This window comes from Pseudochaenichthys georgianus, chromosome 7, assembly GCF_902827115.2.
Source record: "Pseudochaenichthys georgianus chromosome 7, fPseGeo1.2, whole genome shotgun sequence".
NCBI classification, from domain to species: domain Eukaryota; kingdom Metazoa; phylum Chordata; class Actinopteri; order Perciformes; family Channichthyidae; genus Pseudochaenichthys; species Pseudochaenichthys georgianus.
The window spans coordinates 44,288,627-44,313,547 of record NC_047509.1 but is presented as its reverse complement, the minus strand read 5'-3'; the positions used below and the strand labels follow the sequence as shown (position 1 = coordinate 44,313,547).

General features: G+C 43.7%; 1 protein-coding gene and 1 long non-coding RNA gene across 2 annotated transcripts in view; both read left to right on the top strand.

Annotated features, from left to right (window-relative positions):
- The first annotated feature begins 5,604 nt into the window (after positions 1-5,604).
- LOC117449954 (aldose reductase-related protein 2) overlaps positions 5,605-24,921 on the top strand; it is a 49,462-nt gene continuing 30,145 nt past the window's right edge. Inside the window, exons 1-5 of the mRNA XM_034087893.1 lie at positions 5,605-5,920; positions 21,250-21,426; positions 22,458-22,574; positions 23,123-23,200; positions 23,458-23,574. Of these exons, the coding sequence (XP_033943784.1) occupies positions 5,840-5,920; positions 21,250-21,426; positions 22,458-22,574; positions 23,123-23,200; positions 23,458-23,574 (570 nt within the window). The 5' untranslated portion in view covers positions 5,605-5,839. The remainder of the gene's footprint in view (positions 5,921-21,249; positions 21,427-22,457; positions 22,575-23,122; positions 23,201-23,457; positions 23,575-24,921) is intronic.
- Positions 5,936-9,938, top strand: LOC139434197 (uncharacterized). The gene is made up of 3 exons (XR_011643609.1): positions 5,936-6,753; positions 7,464-7,542; positions 8,174-9,938. It is a non-coding gene; the product is annotated as an uncharacterized lncRNA (long non-coding RNA).

The following is a 24,921-nucleotide window of genomic DNA, read 5'->3' as shown; positions in this document are numbered from 1 at the left end:
CCCCGGCAGAACAGTAGTCGGCGGGACCCCCAACGGGACAGGACATAGAGTTGGCAGGACCCCCGGCGAGACAGGTGTTGGCGGGACCCTCAACAGGACAGGACATTGGGTTGGCAGGATCCCCGGCAGAACAGTAGTCGACGGGACCCCCAACGGCACAGGACATAGAGTAGGGACTTGAGTTGGGACTTGAGTAGGGACCAGAGAAGGGACTCGAGAAGGGACTCGAGACGGGACTCGAGAGGGAACTCGAGAGGGGACTCGAGAGGGAACTCGAGAAGGGACTCGAGAGAGGGCTCGAGAAGGGACTCGAGAGAGGGCTCGAGAGGGACTCGAGAGGGAACTCGAGAGGTGACATGAGAGGGGACTCGAGAGGGGACTTGAGAGGGGACTCGAGAGGGGACTCGAGAGGGGTCGAGAGGGGACTCGAGAGGGGGCTCGAGAGGGGACTTGAGAGGGAACTCGAGAGGGGACTTGAGAGGGGACTCGAGAAGTGACTTGAAAGGAGACTCGAGAGGGGACTCGAGAAGGGACTTGAGAGAGGGCTTGAGAGGGGACTTGAGAGGGAACTCGAGAGGGGACACGAGAAGGGACTTGAGAGAGGGCTTGAGAGGGGACTTGAGAGGGTACTCGAGAGGTGACTCGATGAGCCATAACATCAACTTCCACACATATGCCGATGACACACAGATTTATTTCCAAACTGCCCCGGATAAACATCTGGCACTTTCTAAAGTCTCAAGATGCCTGGAACACATACACCACTGGATGAACAACAACTCCCTCCAACTGAATAGCAGCAAATCAGAGGCCATTCTGATTGGAACTAAAAAGCGACATCAGTCATATCAGCATCCATTCCCCTCTCCCCACGAGCCTAGGTGTGAAACTGGACTGATCCCTTTCATTCCAACCACACATTAAAACGGTCTGCCAAGCCTCACACTGCCACCTGAGGAACATCTCCAAAATGCGACACTCCCTCACCAACATGGTAATACATTATACTTAGTGATAACAACTGGGCTGAACATCAATAATATCTCAATAACTGAGCTACCTCTCTCCGACCATCACTGTATATTCTGTGATGCTGAAATAACCCTGACTAAAACAAAAAAATTCATAAAGTCATAGTTCAAAAAATGCTCCTAATCAGATTATATGAACCACACAGTCATGACAGCTCTCTAAATGAAATGGGAGAAAATCTCAATGATGCACTATCATCTGTATTCAATTATGTCGCCCCACTAAAAACTAAAAAGAAGTCGACAACCAGAGCCTCCCCCTGGTTGAACTATAATGGTGTCAAAGAAGAAAAAAGGAAATGTCGTGCAGCAGAGAGAAAATGGAGGAAAACAAAAACCACTATCTGCTGTGATATCTACAAAGATGCTTTAACTGTCTTTAACAGAACCATCCGACGAGCAAGGAAAGATTATTTTTCCAATATTATCATAGAAAATGCCGGAAATTCCAGAGTCCTTTTGTCCACTATCGATCAGCTGCTAAACACTGTCTCTGCCCCCCCACCCTCCCCAACAGCTAAATGTGAGGAATTTGCTCTGTTTTTTGAGAGCAAAATAACTTCAATCAGAGCTAGTATCATTCCTAGTGGAGGTGGAGATGAACCCGATCTCAGTAGAGTATGTAATGTAACCATGAGTAACTTCACATGCGTCACACTAAGCGAATGTGTAAAACTGTTTCAGAAGCAAACTCCACAACCTCAGACATTGATCCTATCCCCACAAAATTCTTTAAGCGAGTGTTTGATAGCGTCTCTAGTCCGGTCCTGGACATTATAAACACATCCCTTAAAACTGGCGTCTTCCCTGATGCCTTTAAAACAGCTGTTGTAGAGCCTCTATTAAAGAAACCTAAATTGGATAACAACACAGTAGCAAACCACAGACCAATATCAAATCTACCATTTATCAGTAATATATTGGAAAGAATCGTCTCAGTCCAAATAAATTCCTATCTCAAAGAAAACAACATCTTAGAGGTTTCAGAAGATACCACAGCACGGAAACTGCACAAAGGTAATTATTAGTGACCTCAGACTCAACTCTGATTCAAATAACATCTCCATCCTTATCCTATTAGATCTCAGTGCAGCTTTTGATACTATTGATAACAACATCCTAATAAATCGACTTGAAAAGCTTATTGGTTTCTCTGGCTGCGTGTTGAACTGGATTAAAACATATATCAGAGGAAGGATGTTCTGTATTAGTCCAGGAGTCCATACATCAGAGAAACATGAAAGCCGCTACGGGGTTCCACAAGGGAGCTGTTTAGGCCCATTACCCTTTTCTCTCTATATGTTACCGCTCGGCGACATCATCAGAGAGCATGGTATAGATTTGATTTCCACAGCCATGCGGATGATACACAATTGTACATATCCACTGAACTAAATGATGCGACAGCCATAAACTCCATTACCAAGTGCCTGACAGCAATAAACAAATGGATGCACGATAACTTTCTTAAATTGAATGAAGAAAACTGAAGTCCTACTTGTTGGCCCCAAATCAAAAAGAGAGATGCTAACAAATAATCTAGGAAGCTTAACCACTTGGATTAAACCGGAGGCAGGGGCGGACTGGAACTACAAATCAGCCCGGGACTCTCGACCGGCCCACTTTGGTATTTGTCGGGTGCTAGTGACTTACCGCAGAGGTAGACATTAAGGGTAAAATGCCACTGGCCCTCCGGGCCGGTGAAATTGTATTATCACTGGCCCCACCATTGTAACCACTGGCCCGGAGCATTCGTACAAAACTAATAATGAAGAAAATTAACATATTTGTTGCAATAGTAATTCATGCACTAACTACATTACTACTTGTACTACAACATCTGAATCATCAGTTCTTCCTCATTTTCCTCAATTGTTCATATTTGGTTTATTAAAATAATGATATTGTGGTCATTGTTAAAAAATGTCTGCTATTATTATGAGTATTATTATTTGTATAATGCACTTTCTGCCTTCCTGTCATTAGGAGTTAGACATGTAATGGCTATATGTAATTGATTTGATTAGAACCTTCATTATCCTAAACTGCCGGGACATTTCCCTCTAGCCAATACCTTTATATTGTCTACTCTTCACTTACTTGTCAGCATAGGTCGGCATTGATGTACAGAGCCACAGAAGACCTTGTTTATATATTGGCATCATATTGAGAGGTGCAGTGACGCGTCCTGAAACCAGGAAGTAAGCTGCTGGTTCCCTCCACAGAAAGCAATGGGATTTCTCCACAAGGTTTTGGAAAATAGCTGGAAATAAGGTCTGTGGAAAACGAACCTGTTTGATAAATGCTCGTTTTGTTCAGCCGGATAATCTCCACATGTCTACCCTACTTTTATCATTTTTCGAATCATAAATCTAATCGATAGATTAGAAAAGGGTTTTAGGACGCGTCACTGCACCACTCGAAGCCAACTCCATTGATCAAGCTGGCTGAAACTTTCTCTCCCTCTTCTCCTCATGCTCCCTGTCACTCTCCTTTAACTCCTCCGGTGACTTTCTTTTATTTGAAGATTGTTTTTGCCCGGCTACCGCTGGTATTAAAAACATTTTGGCGAATGGTTAGGTGGCGCGATAGCTCCGCATGCAGCCGTTTGCTTTTCACCCAACAATTACAACCGACTCACGGAACGCTACGTTGTAGCGTTGATAAACGAAACAATTTAACTAAATTGCTAGTCAAAATACCAATACCACAGGACAATTTTTTTAAAGCAATAGTGGGCAATAGTGGGCAAGTGGAAAGTACGTTATGCTGGCCCGGGGTGTCTTAATAGTGCTTCCGGGCCAACGGGCCATTTAATGTCGAGCCCTGCCGGTTACCGGCCGGCTCACATCGTCTGACCGGCCCACTTCAATACCGGCCCATCGGGATTCGTCCCGATGGCCAGTCCGCCCCTGACCGGAGGTGACAAGTCTCGGTGTCATCCTGGACTCAGATTTGAACTTCAACGCCCATTTAAACAAAGTGACCATAGACCAATAGCTTTCTTTCATCTCAGAAACATAGCGAAGGTACGACCATTCATAAATCACAATGATGCAGAGAAGCTAATTCATGCTTTTATATCTAGCCGACTAGACACGGCAATGCACTATTCACTGGTCTCCCCAAGAAAGCTATTGATTGAAAACTCTGCAGCTAGACTACTAACTAATACCAAAAGGAGGGAACACATTAGTCCTGTCTTGGCTACTCACTGGCTTCCTGTAACTTCTAGAATTGATTTGAAGGTGCTTCTCCTCACATACAAAGCTCTAAATGGACAAGGACCCAGCTACATTGCTGACTCTCTAATAAACTACACACCTGCCAGAACACTGTGATCATCAGATGCAGGTCTATTAGAGGTCACCAGAAAGAGTCCTACGAAGATCGGTGATGCAGCCTTTGTAAACTACGCCCCAAAAATGTGGAACACGTTACCCAACAATATTAGGGAAGCCAATACGTTAGACATTTTCAAAGCATTTGACTGACTTTACACTATTATACTGCACTATTTCTCTATGTTTTACTCCCCATGTTTTTATGTTTAATTATTTTATCCCACTTTATGCTTTGCTCTTGCTGCTTGTTTTACACTGATTGTATGTCTTATTTCTTACTGATGTAAAGCATTTGAACTGCAATCCCCTGTATGAAAGATGCTATACAAATACAGTTATTATTATAATGGTCTTCAACGCCATCAACCACACTGGCCCCACCTACCTACAGGAACTGCTAACCAGCAAACATTCGCATACCTCATGCACACTCAGGTCAGCCAGCTCCAATCTCCTGGCTGTTCCGCGGACAAAACTGGTCACCATGGGAAACCGTGCTTTCTCCTCCCTGGGTCCACGTCTGTGGAATCAGCTTCCAGAGAACATACGGACCTCGGCATCACTCTCAGTTTTTAGGAAATGCCTCAAGACCCACCTGTTCCACACCACATTTTACTGTCTGTCCTTTATTTTATTTATTTTATTTTAAACCTTTTATGCTCTTAACCTTTTATTTTACCACATTTTATTCAATATGCTCCTTAAGATATCTTTTTATTTTTGTATTTGTTTTATTATTTTCTCCTTATAGCTTTGTGAAGCACGTTGAGATGACGTTGTTTTTAAAGTGTGCTATATAAATGCAATGTATTATTCATGATTTATTTCTCTATATATTTTTATGAATTTATATTTTGGAAGACATTTGATATGATGTCATTCAAACTATAGACTTTCTCCTTTAAATGTGAAGCATTGGGCGTACAATGAAGTGATACAATATCACCACCTAATGTTGAAGTGTTAGTAACACAGCAGATTGTTTCTCACAATGTGACCCTGCCTGTGTGTGTGCGTTTGTGTGTGTGTGTGTGTGTGTGTGTGTGTGTGTGTGTGTGTGTGTGTGTGTGTGTGTGTGTGTGTGTGTGTGTGTGTGTGTGTGTGTGTGTGTGTGTGTGTGTGTGCGTGTGCACTGCTGCCCACGTGAGAAGAGTGACCTTTGCAACATGCTCCTCCTCACCTATTGACTGTACCCGTAAGTGCTTCATGCTGGTGAAGTACTCTGTGTGTTGTCCAATAATTAACTTGTAGACTGATAAGACACAGGAGAGAGGAAGAGGTGAGAGGAAGGACAGAGAGAGAGAGAGAGGGAGAGAAACATATCAGATAGAGAAGTACGATCAGCAGAGAAATAGGAAGGACGTTGACTCAGCAGTTGCAGTGTGAGGTGAAAAGAGGAAGAGGAAAGCTGTGAGTGTGTGAGTGTCACTCTGCTGACCTGCTCGTGCCGTGGTAAACGTCTCCATGGAGGAGCCTCAGGTGTCCCGGTCCATAGAGCTGTGTGACGGCTCACTGATGCCAGCGCTGGGGCTCGGGACCTGGAAGGTAGACTGAGCACATTTCTGTATTGTCACTGTCAACAATCCAGCTGGACTGAGTTTGTTTATTTGCAAACAGTCTGTGAGTAGTGCTCCATTATGTGTTGGTAACACGTGCAGAATTGGTGAAAGATACTATAAAAGGAGATCAAACCTGGGGAGATAATTGGAGAGAAAATACTTGCTTTAAGTCAAATGTATTTTTTAGAAAACAACAGACTTAAACAAAAGTGCTTTAAGGCCCTGACACACCAAGCCGATTTCGACCGTCGATAGATGTCTGGCCGTCGATGAGCGTCCTGTTGCCCTACTCAGATTAGTGTGTCCCGCACAAGCGGCAAACTCTGGGGAAGAGCCGGGACGCCAATACGGAAGTGCCACACACTGCAGTTCATCTAGTGGCCAGTAGGAGCAGTCTGCAGAAGGGAGCAATTTCCATAGACCCCCATGTTAAAATGCCCAACTTTACAGCAGAAATAAACATGTTTACATCGTGGTTCAAAAAACCATATTCTCTGTATAGTTAGATTCCCCCTTCATGACTACTGTGTGGGGGGTGCATCTTTTCTCAACTCATCTGTTTAATTAATATTAAGCCTTAAAGTTATGCATATATTAGGGCGTGGTCACATTGAGTGACAGCTCTGTCAAGTGACTGCTGCTGCTAGCTTCTTGTCTCTGCTCCCTGCTCCGTGAAGCTACAGGGACTCTGCCTTCTCAGTTCATCCAGGGAACACAACTTGAAGCCGGCCGTTGTTGTTTGTTCTTCATGCTTATATATCGGACTATTGTGACTCGCTCTGCGGTTGAAACAGACGGTGCATGAATGCGGTTTTTGCGGTAAGTGATATTCGAGTACTTATTGATGTGTTTATGATTTGAATCAGCTACGTACTGAATGTTAAGGCTTGGGTAAGCGTGTAAGTGAGTGGTAGCTACATCGGTGCTAATGATGCTAATCGTAGTCTCCAAGTTAAAACCATAGACTGTATATATATAAAGGTTAAAACGAAATAGACAAGTGTTAAGCGTTAAGTGGGAGAACTGTAGAACAAACGGCTTCTGTTTGAGGTTATAAAATAAGCTCATCCTTGTAACTTAGAGAGATATTTTATTATGTAGGTAGGAACTGTATGCATCGCTAAGGTTAATTTAAATTGGCTATGCTCAAGTATGTAGACAAGCTCATGTCGAAGTAGTTATGTGAAATCAACCTCACAATAAGATGTGTGTATATTACAAATAATAATATCATATTTCAAGATGATTAGGTTAGATATTACAATATGGTTGGTTGAGCTGGTCATTGAGCTTACACGTTAACGTCACAGTCATCTGAAGAACGAACCCAAACCTTGTTGTTTTTATTAATTGCATTACCAAATGGGTATCAAATAAACAGTAAGCATTGGTAACACAACTTCCAAAGTTACAGTAAAATAAAAAGGACCCTGACTCGGACAATACACAATCCAACATGTTCAACAGAAGAGAATCAGTTATATTGTTTGTACACATGGTACTTTACATATATATCTGTTTGTTTAAAGTGTCCAGGTGATGCAGACAGGCTGGACCAGAGAGTGAGAGACAGAACTGGACTCCTCACAGCAGTGAACTTCAGCACAGGTACAAAGACTCTTTTTTTCATACTGTACAAAGAATCAAGAAAGATATTTGTTTAAATAAATGAAGTATTGACACTGATATACATTCCATTAAACAATACTAAATACTAGATCACCTATACATCAGTTAAGTTGAGGGTTTTTTCCATGCAAAAGGTTACATTTAGATGATAACAAGCAATATGATTGTGTGAAAATGAGACCTTGTGTCTCAATGAGATCTACACCTGTATAAATAAAGGCTAAAGAAATATGGTTTTTATCAGCTTTCTAATTTAATGTATTGAAGGCAAAGATATTTAACACAGTGAGAACTGCTACTATTTATCTCTCAATATTGTCTGAAAAAATCGTGGTAAAAGTTATTCTTTCAGTGAGACAACAGAGCAAGCTTCTACAGTTGCACTACGTTTTGATAACAGTTAAATATTATTTTGATAATAACATATATTTCAATGTTGATGAACTTCATACTGTTCATTCATAATCTGATCGTCTTTGTAGCTCACTGTTGAAATAAACATTACAAAATAATTATATCTACAGTCCCTAAACACACAAACACACCACTTTAATAAATAACACACTTGTTCTGCAATACTATGTTTTATGTTTCCTGTCATCTTTGTTAGGAAAGGACATGCCTGAAAGACACAACATGTTCTCCTTCTCTGAAGGTCAAGAAGAACATCCAAGAGGAACATTAAAAGCTGATGTTATGAGATTGTAAGACCAGTACAGGACATTCACTAAGAAACTACTTTTATTGTGAAAACACAGTCAGCTGATCGAATGCATCTATTTCCACATCTACACTCCATCAGCTGATTATTTATATTTGCCTCACTTTATGAGCTTCACATCACCTGTGACTTGTACCGCAGAGTTTGCAACATCACAAATAAATGGGGCCAATCTTCAGTCAGATGTGAATGTGTAATCTAACATTTTCAGTTAGAATAATGGACAAAAGGAGTGCAAATACAAATACAATTTATTGAAATGTGAACCAAAACTTAATCAAACATGTTTTAAATAAAAAGCACATATGGACAGAAGGTGTACACCTATTAAATGTATAAGTAAACACATTTAGTCAAATAACGTGACAGACTAGGCCTGTGCAGTTGGTGTCAGCTGTGCCCAGCATGGGCTCCTCCATCAGGCCTGGTCCTCCTCGCTGAGGAAAGACCCCCAGTCCTCTCCAAACCAACAGACAGGACGTCCATCACACGGAGGTTTCTCCCTGAAGTCTCTGCAGCTCTCTGGACACCACGCTGTCTCAATCCGTCCACACTGAATATGAGAGGGGAAAAATGAAAATAATAAATGCTTCGGACAATAAGAAATATAAAGTTGACTGTTGAGTTGCTCAGTTTTTTTAGATTGTCAATGCTATTACTGTATAACTAATATTTCAGGTTAAGAGGCACATTCAAATAAAGATTGGTCTTTAAATACATTTTTTCTTTTGAATTGTTTGTCTAAAGTCAAGGATCTAGAACTGGTACTTAGTTTTAATGATACAGTCTGGTTATTATGCTGTTTGGAGGAGGCCTCACAGGTAAGAGTACTAACTAGCTAACATCACATGTACCTTAGCTTGACTTAAATGTATTAAACGTGTAATTAAGTGATATCAAAATATAAATAACTAATGTCATGCAAACATATTAATATTTGCTTGATTCCAGTGTTGAATTTAGTACAATTGCATACAAACGTTAAGGGGTTTTAAGATTCTGAAGTATTATGCTAAAAACTCAATAACTTAGATTATTATTTATAGTTTTGCTGAATAGTTTCATGTCCGCTTACCTTAGAAACGTAAAATGCCACGGCAGTGTGCAGATGGGGAGCATGTTAGCTTAGCTTGGTAGCTTCAGCTAGCTCTGGAACTTCCAGCTCGGTGGCAGCAGGTCCCGCCTCTTTGCCCTTTGCCCAGGCTGGAACAGGCGGGAGTTGAACTCTGACGTCACTGTCGAGCCATTAGTGGCCGACTCCGCCTACTAAGGGCTTCTCGGCAACTCTGCAGAATCCTATAGGTGACGTCACGGACCCTACGTCCATTTATAGTCTATGGTCCCGCACCGTCATGTCTTTTCGGCTGTGTCGACCACCTTGTTGAATCGGCAGCGGAGGCTGTCGGCAAAATAAATCACTCTGATTGGCTGTTCACAGTGGCGTAACAAGGTTGTGATTGGCCCCCGTGCAAATATTGTTTTGAGAACAATGTATGACAAAAAAAACTGTCTAATTTCGTCAGTTTAGCTGTTACATCTCCTTGTTCTCTCTTGTCCTTTCTCTTTTGAGCGCCACTCTTGTGCTTTGGTTTGCAGTTAGGGATGTAACGATATACCGTATATCGCGGTATCGCGATAAATAAACGTCCCAATACCGTGGTGAGACTGACAAAATCTATCTAAAAAAAAATGTAAACACTTTTTTTTTTTTAAACCTTTATTTAACCAAGTTGAGATCATCGATCTCTTTTTCAAGAGAGACCGGTCCAACATGGCAGCAAGTAGGTTACAACATGAACATAAAACAACAGAACACATAAGGACATCGTATTTACAGGGCTACATTTACATACCTAGAGACATTGACAAGTACCAACAGTATATTTATATCTCGCCCTGTCAATAAGCCTCACATTCTTGGCAAATCAATCAATCAATCAATGTTTATTTATATAGCCCAATATCACAAATGATACATTTGTCTCAGTGGTCTTCACAGTGTGTACAGAATATCAGTATGACAATACGACACCCTCTGTCCTTAGACCCTCACATCGTACAAGGAAAAACTTCCAAAGAAAACCCAGTTTAAAGGGAAAAATGGGAGAAACCTCAGGGAGAGCAACAGAGGAGGGATCCCTCTCCCAGGACGGACAGACGTGCAATAGATGCCGTGTGTAAATTGAAAAGATAATACATTTGCAACATAGGTAGTCCAAATGTTTGGAAATGCATGTGTGTATAATAGGAAGATGAATCCACGAGGATATCCATCCAGGACCTATGATCCAGGACCACAGCCACGACTCAAGATCCAGCGCTCGCGATCCAGGACACAGGACCGCAGGATCATCCATGACTCCGGATCCCAGCGTATATAGACACCAAAAAGAAAGACATTTGGGGAGGCTGGGTTAATCGGAACATGAGTGTACACGGGTATAGACAGAGAGAAGGAAGAAGTAAGATGTCCCCCGACAAACTAAGCCTATATCAGCAAAACTAGGGGCTGAATCTAATCAGCCCTAACTATAAGCTTTATCAAAAAGGAAGGTCTTAAGCGCACTCTTAAAAACGGATAGGGTGTCTGCCGCCCGAACACAAACTGGAAGCTGATTCCACAAATGTGGAGCTTGATAAGAAAAGGCTCTGGCTCCCATTGTACTTTTAAAGATTCTAGGAACAACCAACAACCCTGCATTCTTGGAACGCAATGCCCTAGTAGGACAGTAGGGTATAATGAGTTCTTTAAGGTAAGATGGCGCCTGCCCATTAAGGGCTTTGTAGGCGAGAAGAAGAATTTTAAATTCTATCCTGTGTTCTATAGGGAGCCAGTGTAAGGCAGCCAGAACAGGAGTAATGTGGTCCCTTTTCCTAACTCTGGTTAGTACACGAGCCGCAGCATTTTGAATCAGCTGAAGCGACTTGATTGACTTCTTGGTACTCCCTGATAATAAAGAGTTACAATAATCCAGCCTAGAAGTAACAAATGCATGGACTAGTTTCTCTGCATCGTTTTGAGGCAAGATATGCCTGATTTTTGCAATGTTACGTAGATGGAAGTAGGCGGTCCTTGAAATTGATTTTATGTGGGCGTTAAAGGATAAATCCTGATCAAATATAACACCAAGATTCCTTACAGTCTCACTGGAGGCCAAATTAATGCCATCCATAGTTAGTATGTCTTTAGATAATTTGTTTCGTAGATTCTTCGGGCCAAGTACAATAACTTCAGTTTTGGTCGTGTTTAACATCAAAAAGTTTAAGGTCATCCACGTTTTTAAGTCCTTAAGGCAGTCTTGAATTTTATTTAGATGATTAATTTCATCAGGCTTGATTGATAAATATAGTTGAGTATCATCCGCATAACAATGAAAGTTTACAGAATGATTCCTTATAATATTGCCTAACGGAAGCATATATAATGTGAACAAAATAGGTCCGAGCACTGAGCCCTGTGGCACTCCATGGCTAACTTTGGTTTGCGTGGAAGATTCATCGTTAACACGTACAAACTGAGAGCGTTCAGATAGATAGGACCTAAACCAGCCTAAAGCAGTTCCCTGTATGCCAACTAAGTGCTCTAGTCTTTGCAATAGGATATCATGGTCGATAGTATCAAATGCAGCACTAAGATCGAGCAAAACAAGAATAGAGACAAGTCCCTTGTCTGAGGCTATTAGAATATCATTTGTGACTTTAACCAGAGCTGTCTCTGTGCTATGATGTGTTCTAAAGCCAGACTGAAAATCTTCAAATAAATCATTGTTTTTTAAGTAATCACACAACTGTTTTGCGACCGCTTTCTCAAGAATTTTTGAGAGGAACGGAAGATTAGAAATAGGTCTATAGTTGGCTAAAACCTCTGGATCGAGGTTGTGCTTTTTAAGAAGCGGTTTTATCACTGCTACTTTGAATGATTGTGGAACATAGCCTGATAATAAAGACATATTCATAATATTTAATAAAGAAGTGCTAATTAATGGAAAAACTTCCTTCAACAGCTTAGTTGGAATTGGGTCTAACATGCACGTTGATGGTTTAGAAGAGAGAATCATTGAATGTAATTGTTCAAGGTTAATGGCTGAAAAGCATTCTAGTTTACTATCTAGTGTAATATTAGAACTTACGATTCCGGGAGCTGTTGATAACACTATACTGGTCGAAGGCAAGAGGTCATTAATTTTGTTTCTAAGAGTAACAATTTTATCGTTAAAAAAGCACATAAAATCATTACTACTGAGTGCTAAGGGAATAGAAGGCTCAATCGAGCTGTGGCTCTCTGTCAGCCTGGCTACAGTGCTGAAAAGAAATCTTGCATTATTCTTATTCTCATCTATTAATGAAGAGTAGTAGGCTGCTCTCGCTTTACGCAGTGCTTTCTTATATTCATTGAGAGTAATATGCCAAATTAAACGGGATTCTTCAAGTTTAGTGGAACGCCATATCCTTTCAAGTTGTCTAGACTTTTGCTTTATTTTGCGGGTTTCGGCATTATGCCATGGAGCTAATCTATGTTGTTTTATTTTCTTCTTTTTCAAAGGAGCAACAGAGTCTAATTTTATTCGCAGCGCATCTATAGCACTATCAACAACATGATCAATTTGGGGTGGTGTACATTTTGTATAAGTTTCCTCCCCTACATGCAGACATGCTATCGAGTTAAGTATTGGTGGAATCTCTTCCTTAAATGTGGCTATAGCACTAACAGATAGGTTTCTGCTGCAAGAGCTTTTGACTAATGCTTTGTAGTCTAGTAACAGTACTTCAAAAGTTACTAAGAAATGGTCGGATAAAGCAGGATTATGCGGTTCGACTAATAGTTGCTCAATTTCAATACCATAAGTCAGAACAAGGTCGAGAGTGTGATTATAACAGTGGGTTGGTTTATTTACACTCTGACAGAAACCAACAGAATCTAATATAGAGTTAAATGCAACAGTAAGGCTATTTTTATCATCGTCAACATGAATATTAAAGTCACCTACGATAATTACTTTGTCTGTTTTAAGAACCAAAGTTGATAAAAACTCAGAGAATTCTGATAAGAATTCTGAATAAGGACCTGGTGCACGATACACTGTAACAAATAAGATTGGCTGCAAAGTTTTCCAGGTCGGATGCGTAAGACTAATAACGAGACTTTCAAAAGAGGTATAATTACATTTTGGTTTAGTATTGATAAGTAAACTTGAGTCAAAGATTGCTGCAACTCCACCTCCTCGGCCCGTGCCTCGAGCAATATGAGTGTTGACATGGCTGGGTGGAGTGGCCTCATTTATGCTGACATATTCTTCATGTCTCAACCAAGTTTCAGTGAGACAGCATATATCAATATTATAATCTGATATTAAATCATTTACCAATATTGCTTTAGATGCTAGAGATCTTATGTTTAAGAGACCACATTTAATCTTCCTGTTTTGTTGCACTGTAGTAGTTGTTACATTTACTTTTATTAGGTTATTATGTATGACACCTCTATTAGGTTTTACCTTAAATTGTCCTTGGGCAGACACACACACCGCTAATATTGGGTATTTTATTGGGTTCGGGATTCCTATGGGTGACTGCCTAGGAGAGAGCGCAGAGAAGCGTGTAAGACTGCGACTCTGCCTCCTGGTCTCAACTCCAGTTTGTCATGGATTACGTCCACAAAGCCCTGAAATGTTTGCCGAAATGAGATCTGCACCTTTCAAAGTAGGGTGAATGCCGTCTCTCTTAATCAGACCAGGTTTTCCCCAGAAGGCTGTCCAATTATTTACGAAGCCCACATTGTTTGCTGGGCACCACCAAGACAACCAGCGCTGAAATGATGACATGCGGCTATACATGTCATCATTGATCAGATTGGGGAGGGGACCAGAGAAGATTACGGTGTCCGACATTGTTTTAGCATAACTACACACCGACTCCACATTAAGTTTGGTGCATTCTGATTGGCGTAAACGAACATCATTACCACCGACGTGAATAACAATCCTACTGTATTTACGTTTATCTTTAGCCAGCAGTTTAAGATGCGCCTCAACGTCGCCCGCTCTGGCCCCCGGAATGCATGTGACTGTGGAGGCTTCGGTCTCTAAATTCACGTGTCTCATAATAGAGCTACCAATAACCAGAGTTGGCTTCTCAGCGGGTGTCTCGCTGAGTGGGGAATATCTGTTAGATACGTGAACGGGTTGGTGGGGACCTGCGGGTTTCGCGTTATGCCCCTTCTGAACAGTCACCCAGCCTCCCTGCTGCTCGGGAGTTGCCGGGGGACGGCTAAGAGGAGCTTCCTTTTGCCGGTCCGCACATGCTAACATGGGCTTTACTTTAGCTGAGTTACTTTCTAAGATGCGGAGCCGGGCTTCTATGGCTATGATTCCCGCCTCCAACCTAACAACTATACTACATTTAACACATGTATCCTTACCAGTAAGGGAGGCCGGGAAGTAACCAAACATGAGACAGGAAGAGCAGGAAATAGCACCAGAAGGTGGGGAAAGAGCCATGGCTAGCTATCAAGCTAAAGTAGCTACCGTTAGCAAACCCGAAAAGAGTGTAGGCAACTGTGGAGTTACAGTCGCTAAGAGAAGGAGAGTTGTGAGTGCTTAAGCTGTAGTAACGTGTGATTACAACGTCAGGCAGTTGCCGTGATCAAGAGTTTTAAAACGATCGATTAAGTTTAAGTTAATAAGCTATCAGCAACAGAACAGGCACACGGGATACCCGGAGATGACAACAACAACAACCGGAAGTTACAACGTGCAACGTGCTCACCGCAATAGGTTCCTCCTGTGGTTAGGTCCAAACACTGTATTGTTTTTGAAGTGGTGGAGAGACAATGCACAATTTTACCCACTGCTGTCACCCATGGCCGAAGCATATCTCTCTGTCCCACTGAGGTGGAGTTCGACTTTTTCGCTGTCCGTCATTTTGACAGACAGGATCGTAAAATATCCGTCATAATCCATTATTACCCGTCGGGTCTGAACTCACCACTAACGTGTCGCGCTGAGGGGGGGGGGGAGGAGATTAGAACAAACTCGGAACAGCGCCAAAGTTTCCCCGCAGCGAGGCTCTGGTGTTATGCCGTGTTATGCATGCCCACCGATAGATGCATGCACCTCGCGGGAGCGCGCACAGCGTAAAGCAAAACCTCCCAGACATGTATTGATCTATACGGCAAAGTACGCTTTGGAAACTATATCATTTCCTTTTGGAGGGCATGCATAACATGGCATAACACCAGAGCCTCGCTGCGGGGAAACTTTGGCGCTGTTCCGAGTTTGTTCTAATCTGTCAAAATGACAGATTGATTTCAGATTTTTCCGTCATTGTTAAAATTACATTTTTTTTCTCTTTATTATTCAATATCGCGATAAATACCGTACCGTGGACTTGTTATCGCGATATTATCGTACCGTGAGTTTTTGGTATCGTTACATCCCTATTTGCAGTACATTATAAATGCAAGCTATTACATTTTTATAATGCTGCCGAACTTGCTTCTGCTAGCTACAGTACAGTACAGGTTGATTAAACGGTTCGCTGGTCACGCAAGGTATCACATGACATGAAAGGGAGCAAGGTCATTGGACAGACACATTACTAATTAATTGAGGTTGCTTGGTTACTTTGAAGACTGTGTGAACCGGTCAATGCCATTGGGGCCCCACATTTTTTGGGCCGCTGGCCGGCTCTGGGCCCCGGTTGCACCGTCGATAGTTACACCACTGGCTGTTCAGCTTAGCGAAACACTATTTGCCTGAATGGGAGTGGAGCGGTACAGTACTTAAGTAAATGTACTTTGTTACTGTCCACAATCTGCCTAGAAGTATTTTAATGTTGTAGCTGTTCAAGACAGTCATTTTAAAATGAGGGTAGGAATGATAATGGCCCGGAAGACAGAGAGCTTTGCCTTCTGGCTCAGTTCTCTTTTCGTCACAACGGTGCGGTAAAGCGACTGCAGTACCGCTCCCGCTGCTCCGATTCTCCGGCCCATCTCACACTCCATTGTTCCCTCACTCGATAACAAGACCCCTTGTTCTCCAGAAGTAAGGGTCCAGAGCCGACGCTGTGCGTAGAGGTGAGCCCAACCAGATCCAACTGGTAACGCTCCAACTCCCGCACAAGCTCTGGCTCCTTCCCCCCAGAGAGGTGATGTTCCACGTCCCCAAAGCCAGCTTCTGTCGCCCGGGTCTGGTCCGTCGAGACCCTCTGCTTTCACTGCCACCCTTCTGGCAGCGCACCCGACCCCATCGCTGTTTCCCGTAGGTGGTGGGCTGGAGAAGCGGAGGTGTTGCCCACGTTGCGTTTTCGGGCGGTGCCCGGCCGGGCTCCATGGCAAACCTCGTCGACGAGTCCTCCTTCTGGGCCTGGCTCCAGAAGGGGACCCCGGGCTTCCTCCGTGTGTTGGACACTTGGAGTGGACAGTCCATCGGTTTCCTGCTGAGAACCATGGCCTCAGATTTGGAGGTGCTGATCCTCATCCCAGCCGCTTCACACTCGGTTGCGAACCGATCCAGTGAGTGCTGAAGGTCGCAGACCGATGAAGCCATTAGAACCACATCATCTGTAAAAAGCAGTGGTGCAAATCTTAGTCCACCAAACTGCAGACCCCCTCCCCCACGACTACGCCTCAAAATCCTATCCATGTATATTACAAATAGGATTGGTGATGAAGCACAGCCCTGGCGGAGGCCAACCCTCACCGGACATGGGTCCGACTTACTGCCGAGGACCCGGACACAGCTCTCGCTTTGGGAGTACAGAGATTGGATGGCCCTGAGTAGAGACCCCCTCACCCCATACTCCCGCAGCACCTCCCACAGTAACTCCCTGGGAACTCGGTCATACGCCTTCTCCTAGTCTACAAAACACATGTAGACCGGAGAAGCGTACTCCCAGGCCCCCTCCAGGATCCTTGCGAGAGTAAAAAGCTGATCCGTCGTTCCACGACCAGGACGGAATCCTCATTGTTCCTCCTCAATCTGAGGATCGACAATCGGCCTGACCCTCCTTTCGAGTACCTTAGAGTAAACTTTCCCTGGGAGGTTGAGTAGTGTGATGCCTCTGTAATTGGCACACACCCTCTGATCCCCTTTTTTGAAAAGGGGAACCACCACCCCGGTCTGCCACTCTTTCGGTACTGTTTCCGACTTCCACGCTACGTTGATGAGACGTGTCAACCATGACAGTCCCTCAACACCCAGAGCCATCATATCTGGGCGGATCTCATCCACCCCCGGGGCTTTGCCACTGTGGATATGTTTGACGACCTCAGTGACCTCCCCCCGGGAGATTGGTGTTGATCCCCCGTCATACTCCAGCTCTGCCTCTAACATAGAGGGCGGAGTTGTCGGGTTCAGGAGTTCCTCAAAGTGTTCCTTCCAACGCCCTAACACTCCATCAGTTGAGGTCAACAACGTCCCATCCTTACTGTACACAGCTTGGATGGTTCCCTGCTTCCCCCTCCTGAGGTGTCGGACAGTTTTCCAGAACAACTTTAGTGCCTCCCGAAAGTCCTTTTCTATGTCTTCTCCGAACTTCTCCCACACCCGCTGCTTTGCCTCGGCCACGGCTGAGGCTGCTGCCCTTCGGGCCTGTCGGTACCTTGCAACTGCCTCGGGAGTCCCCCGGGATAACAAATCCCCGAACGCCTCCTTCTTCAGTCGGACCGCTTCCCTGACCACCGGTATCCACCAGGAGGTTCGAGGGTTACCGCCCCTTGAGGCACCTCAGACCTTGAGACCACAGCTCCCCGCTGCGGCTTCGGCAATAGAGGCTTTGAACACCGACCACTCTGGTTCAATGTCCCCAACCTCCACAGGAATGCCCGAAAAGCTCCGCCGGAGGTGTGAGTTGAAGGCCTCCTGAACTTGGGCCTCCTCCAGACGTTCCCAGTTCACCCAAACTACACTTTTGGGCTTACCAGGTCTGTCCAGAGGCTTCCCCCGCCACTCGACCCAACTCACCACCAGATGGTGATCAGTTGACAACTCTGCCCCTCTCTTTACCCGAGTGTCCAAAACATACGGCCTCAGGTCCGATGATGCGATAACGAAATCGATCATGGATCTTCTGCTTAGGGTGCTCTGGTACCACGTACACTTATGAGCATCCTTATGTTCGAACATGGTGTTTGTTATGGCCAATCCGTGACTAGCACAGAAGTCCAGTAACAAACCACCACTCCGGTTCAGATCAGGGGGGCCATTCCTCCCAATCACGCCCCTCCAAGTGTCTCCATCATAGCCCACATGTGCGTTGAAGTCTCCCAGCAAGATTAAAGAGTCCCCTTCAGGAGCCCCATACAGGACTCTTTCCAGGGTCTCCAAGAAGGCCATATACTCTGAACTGCTGTTTGGTGCATAAGCACACACAACAGTCAGAGTTTTCCCCCCCATAACCCAAAACCCGCAGGCGTAGGGAGGCGACCCTCTCGTCCACTGGGGTAAACTCCAATAACGAAGCACCTAACCGGGGACTTGTGAGTATCCCCACCCCGCCCGGCGCCTCACACCTTGAGCAACTCCGGAGAAGAATAGAGTCCAACCCCTATCCAGAAGTAAGGTTCCAGAGCCGACGCTGTGCGTAGAGGTGAGCCCAACCAGATCCAACTGGTACCGCTCCACCTCCCGCACAAGCTCTGGCTCCTTCCCCCCAGAGAGGTGACGTTCCACGTCCCCAAAGCCAGCTTCTGTCACCCGGGTCTGGTCCGTGGAGACCCTCTGCTTTCACTGCCACCCTTCTGGCAGCGCACTCGACCCCATCGCTGTTTCCCGTAGGTGGTGGGCCCGCGGGATGGAGAAGCGGAGGTGTTGCCCACGTTGCGTTTTCGGGCGGTGCCCGGCCGGGCTCCATGGCAAACCTCGTCGACGAGTCCTCCTTCTGGGCCTGGCTCCAGAAGGGGACCCCGGGCTTCCTCCGTGTGTCGTCTCTCATGAGTTCTTTTGAACATACATATATATATATATATATATATATATATTAGTGCTGTCAAAATTATCGCGTTAACGGCGGTAATTAATTTTTTGAATGAATTGCGTTAAAATATTTAACGCATTTAACGCATGTGCAGAATGGCCCGCCCCATACACGTGCCACCAGTGGCAGCGCCAGGGTATGGCTGGGGTAGGCTACACCCATACCAAGAAATGGCTTAGCCCCACCATGAAAAATGATGTTAAAGTAAGCAAAATAAAGTCTGCCAACTCGCGCGGAGTAAATTGCACAGACAGCAGTTAGTAAGATTGATTTCAGTAGCCACGGTTTTGAAAACTTTTGTCACGTAGTGATCGTCTTCTCAATAGAACATCTTTGATAATGGCGTGGTGTTGTTGGAGGAAGTCCCGACGCAGAATACTTTTGCTGTAGTACAGGGCAGAGCCATATACTAGTAATAATATGGCTCTGGTACAGGGGTGCACATAACTGGTACGCAGGTTATGTGCGTAATCTGAAATGCGTACCGTCACTTGTGTCACAAAGCGCATTTGCGTACCGACGTACTTGTGAAGCTTTTCCAGAAGGCGGTTAGATCACCGGACGACAGAGTCGGTCTCCGTGTGCACAGACAGGGCTGCTGTTAACGTCGGTCTGTACAACGGAACTGTGCCAAAACTACGCCAACCGGCTGCGGAGGGAGACTCCCCCCCCCTTCACTGGAGACCTGCGCTAAAACAGCTGATCACAACGTTCACACTCTGTGGTCACGAAGTACTCCACTAGCCCCCCCCCCCCCACCCCCTCTGTCGAATTTCCTGAAGTACTCCCCCGTTGATAGAAATCAACACGTAATGAATTAAGACCCCACGGTTTGATGATTGATAGGTGTGTGGGTTGTCTTTCATTTTGACACGCAGAACAATGTTATAATAAACATAGATACTGTATGTTAAATTGATATATCCGCCTTCTTTCATTTATCTTTCCATTCCCACAACAATATACATAAATAAATGGCATATTTTGGACATAGTTCGAATGGTGATTAATCATGATTAATTAATTTTTAAGCTGTGATTAATCTGATTAAAAATTGTAATCGTTTGACAGCCCTAATATATATAGATATATATCTATATATATATATATATATAGATATTCATACTAAAAGTGCTTTACAGATATATATATATATATAAAGCACTTTTAGTATGAATTTCAAGCCTTGGTCTATGAATATATTGACTGACTGGCGGTTGTAGACCAATTTGACTGGGAGAGGCACATTTAGTGCTGGACCAGGGAGACAAAGACAGTGCTCAAGTTTTACAATTTTTCAGTTTACTATATTGTCATGGCGCCATCATTTGTGTTGATTTAATAATATAATTTGTGTCAATTACTTAGTTACAATTTTAGTTTAGTTACTTACTTTACAATTAAGCACATTAGTTTTTATTATTTAATTACATTCCTGTTATCTTAGGCCCAGGATACAGCACAGTATTGGCTGCAACACTATCACAAATGCATTATCATATCATTATTATTTTGGAGGGGGGCCCCAGGGGGTTCCAACACAGTGCTACATACCCACCCATCGTGGTACAGTTTTCTGTGTGACATTAGGTTGAAATAGGCATGCAATGACTCTAAATCATAATGATCACGCCACCAAATGCAGATTACAACTAAAGTAATGAGCATGTTTTTAAAATGTAAGAAGTAGAAAGTAAAGGTGTTTGTGTTAAAAATGTAAGAAGTAAAAGTAAAAAGTTGTAGTACAACAATACTGATACCAGAAAAATCTACTTAAGTATATTAACTAAGTATTTGTCCTTCACTACTTCCCACCTCTGGACATTAGTTTAGTGAGCATATTACCATGAGGACCAGAGCATAAGAGCTTTGGCAGACTAGTAAAAAACAAACACAAACAGCAGTAATGATTTCAAATGGTTTTAAGATGGCAGATAGTGGATGCGATGTCAGAAAATGAGCTGTTTATTTGAAATGTCTTCCTCCTGTAGCCCTCCCCTCTCCCCCCCTCCTCGGTGCAGGGTGCAGTGGAGGCAGCCATCGCCGCGGGTTACCGTCACATAGACACCGCCCACAGCTACAACAACGAGGTTCACATCGGAAAGGCCCTGCGCTCCAAGATTCAGCAGGGCATCATCAGGCGCCAGGACATGTTCATCGTCAGTAAGGTGGGGGCCAGGGAGGGCAGGGGCAAAACCAGGGGGGGGGGATGCAAAGCATGCTGTTCACACAACTGATGAGTTTTTGAATGGCAAAGAGCAAAAATTACACCTGTCCCAGCATGCATGAAAGTGGACCCAAACTGAAGTTCGCACATTAGTCTAGTTGCCAGCGTAGAACCTGGAGATGTTTAGAACCCCAACGTTTTATGTTAGAAATATATAGTAGGCTACGGTCCCCGCACATAGAAACTGCCGGAGGCTAACTTGCATATGTTGGGCAATTTGCACAATTAGCATGTATTAGCATTGTAGCTTATGCAAACAATAGTTTAAAATGGCCTAGCAGATATGGACAGTTTTGGAGTGGTTTTTGTGGTTATTGAGGATGCTGAGTCAATTTCTGACACTTTCAGGATTCAAAATGGCAGTTTTAACCAGAGTGGCCATATTTGTACTCTCGGTGGGATGACTACCATAAGTAGTGTTGCAACCATTGGATATAGAGAGCACAAGATGAACATTATTATCTCTACAGTGAAAAAAAAAATTCCAATTCAAATGATCCATTTGTCCCCTAAAACTTCAAAATCTACCCAAAATGTATCAAAATCAGCCTTCCAAGAGTAAAAATATGATTTGAAATAATAAACATCCTAAAAAGGTTCTTTGAACATCAGATTAAAACGTTTCTTTAAAACATTATTAGAACTTGTAGGTAATGTTAGCCAAAGTTGTGAGAATTCCCCCCGCTAGCTGGGTAGGCTTTAATGGTATTTAATGCTAACTAAATGCTCATTGTGCAATTTTCCCGACATATGCAAGTTAGTATCCGGCAGTTTCTATGTGCTGGGGACCCTACTAAACATTTCTAACATAACACTTTGATACTTTCTCCAAAAAACTTTTGAGTTAATAAAACTTAAACATTTAAATAATGTTGTGCATTAAATGTTTAGAATGTCTTTTCCGATGTTTTTTTATTCATTTTTGTTCCGTTATTCTCCTGTTCATTATCTCTTATTGTATTTCATCTACAGCTGTGGCTTACCCATCATGCCCCAGAGGACATCCCTGTGTGCCTGGATAAGTCCCTGAAAGACCTCCAGCTGGACTACCTGGACCTGTACCTCGTGCATTTTCCTGTTGGCCTAAAGGTTGAGCGTAACATTCAGAACTGTTTGTCACAATTAAAAATGTACAGCTCCTTATCCTGATGTATAGCGGAGGTCCTGAGCTGATGCTATGAAGGAAGGATTTGACCGGAGCTGGTCTGCATTTTTGGACTTTAGAGCCTTAAGATTCTGTCCAACAAAGCTGCATTTCAAGATTCTTATTCATTAGGGGGCTGAAACCCTTCAAATGAAACTCAGGCAATAGCTCTAAGACACACATGGCTGACCACATTTATTTGACTGAAAATAGGCTTAATTATGTTTTATATAGGTGATTATTACGAGCAAAGTGCTAATTATTAGCAGGTTTCACTATATGAACAACTATTTTAAATAATATATTCATATTTTTTGCCAATATTTAAAATATATAAGAATGAATGCAGAGTATGCAACATGTATGGTTCTATATGTGTTTCTAAGTGTGCTTAGTCTAGTTGAAGGAGGATGCAATTACAAATCGAAAAAGCACACATGCCATATATCTTTGCCATGAAGCATCTCTTATTACCTTTACATTTCTTTTTTAGAAAATGGGTGATGAGCTTTTCCCGAAGAAGGATGGAAAGATGTTGACCTCTGACATCGACTATGTGGATGTGTGGAGGGTAACAACACTCTTTCTGTTACACTTACACCGGCCCCCCCCACAACATCCATATGCCGCTCCACACTCATCCTCCACCTCACTGTCCGTCACAGAATCATTTACCATTGATATGACAGTGAAAGATAAACAAGTTTTCTCCCTGGAGGTTCATCTACACTTCTGTTAGTGTTAAACTGTAACATATCTTTATATTTCTTTCTGATAAATGTCAGGGTATTTAGAGCTCCTCATTCCCTGCTGTGTGTTGTGTTGCAGGGCATGGAGGCCCTGCAGGCCTCAGGGAAGGTGAGGAGCATCGGGGTGTCTAACTTCAGCATCCTGCAGCTGCAGAGACTCCTGGCTCTGTGCAGGGCCCCCCCCGCTGTCAACCAGGTAATAATAATAATAATAATAATAATAATAATAATAATAATAATAATAATGGGTTTAATTTATAACGCACTTCATATTTGAGTTCAAATCCCAAAGTTCTACAAGCAGTGAGCATGTAATAATATAAAACAGTACACAACACCGTATAATTTGATAAAAAGCAGTAAAAACAAACAATAACAAAATAAAAGGGTAGTAATAAATAAGATAAAAGATCTAGGGAAAGGCTCTATTGAACAGATGGGTTTTGAGGCCTTTTTAAAAGCCTCCACGGTCTGTGGTGCTCTCATGTGCTCGGGGAGAGCATTCCACAGTCTGGGAGCAGCTGAGCAGAAAGCCCAGTCTCCTATAGTACGGAGCTTGGTCCTGGGGGGTTTGAGGAGGTTGGTTTTGCTGGAGCGGGAGGTCCGCGAGGAGGTATGAGGGGTGAGGAGTTCCTTGAGGAAGGGGGGGGGCAGTTCCATGGATACACTGGTCGGTGAGGAAGGAGACCTTGTATTCAATCCTAAGTTCTACGGGGAGTCAGTGTAGTGTTTTAAGGATGGGGGTGATATGATCTTATTTGCGCACCCTCATCAGGATCCTAGCAGCACTGTTCTGAATGTACTGGAGCTTCTGGATGCTTTTGTTAGGGATCCCGATGAGGAGTGCATTGCAGTAATCCAGCCTTGAGGAGACAAAGGCGTGGACTAGCTTTTCGGCGTGAGTGTGGGGCGGAGTTTGGATATTCCTGAGGAGATAGAAGGAGTTCTTGCACAGCTGTTTAATATGGGCCTCAAAGGTCAGATGGGCATCCATTTTCACACCCAGTTTGGTGACTGTTGAGGAGAGGGTAATGTCCTGGCCGTGGGAAGGTGATGGGGGTGATGGTGGATGACCTAACCTGGTGTGGGGTGCCAACTATAATGGCTTCGGTCTTGGAGCTGTTCAGTTTCAGGAAGTTTTGCTTCATCCACGCCTGTATCTCCTCCAGGCAGGCAGTGAGTGTGGGTGAAGGCAGGGCTGCAGAGGAGGTGAAGGCAGGGCTGCAGAGGAGGTAGGGTTGATTCTGAGGTACAGTTGGGTGTCATCAGCGTAACAAAGGAATGATACTCCATGTCGGCTGATGATAGAGCCATGCAGAGTGTGAATAGGGTGGGGCCGAGAACTGATCCTTGAAGGACACCACAGGTGACATCATGGGTACCCAACTCTGCCTCACCCAAGGAGACGTACTCTGTTCTCCCGGTGAGGTAAGATCTGAACCAGTCAAGGGGAGAGTCAGAGAGTCCGATGGTGGAGTGGAAACGGTGCAGGAGGATGCCGTGATCGATTGTGTCGAAAGCTGCAGTGAGATCGAGGACAATG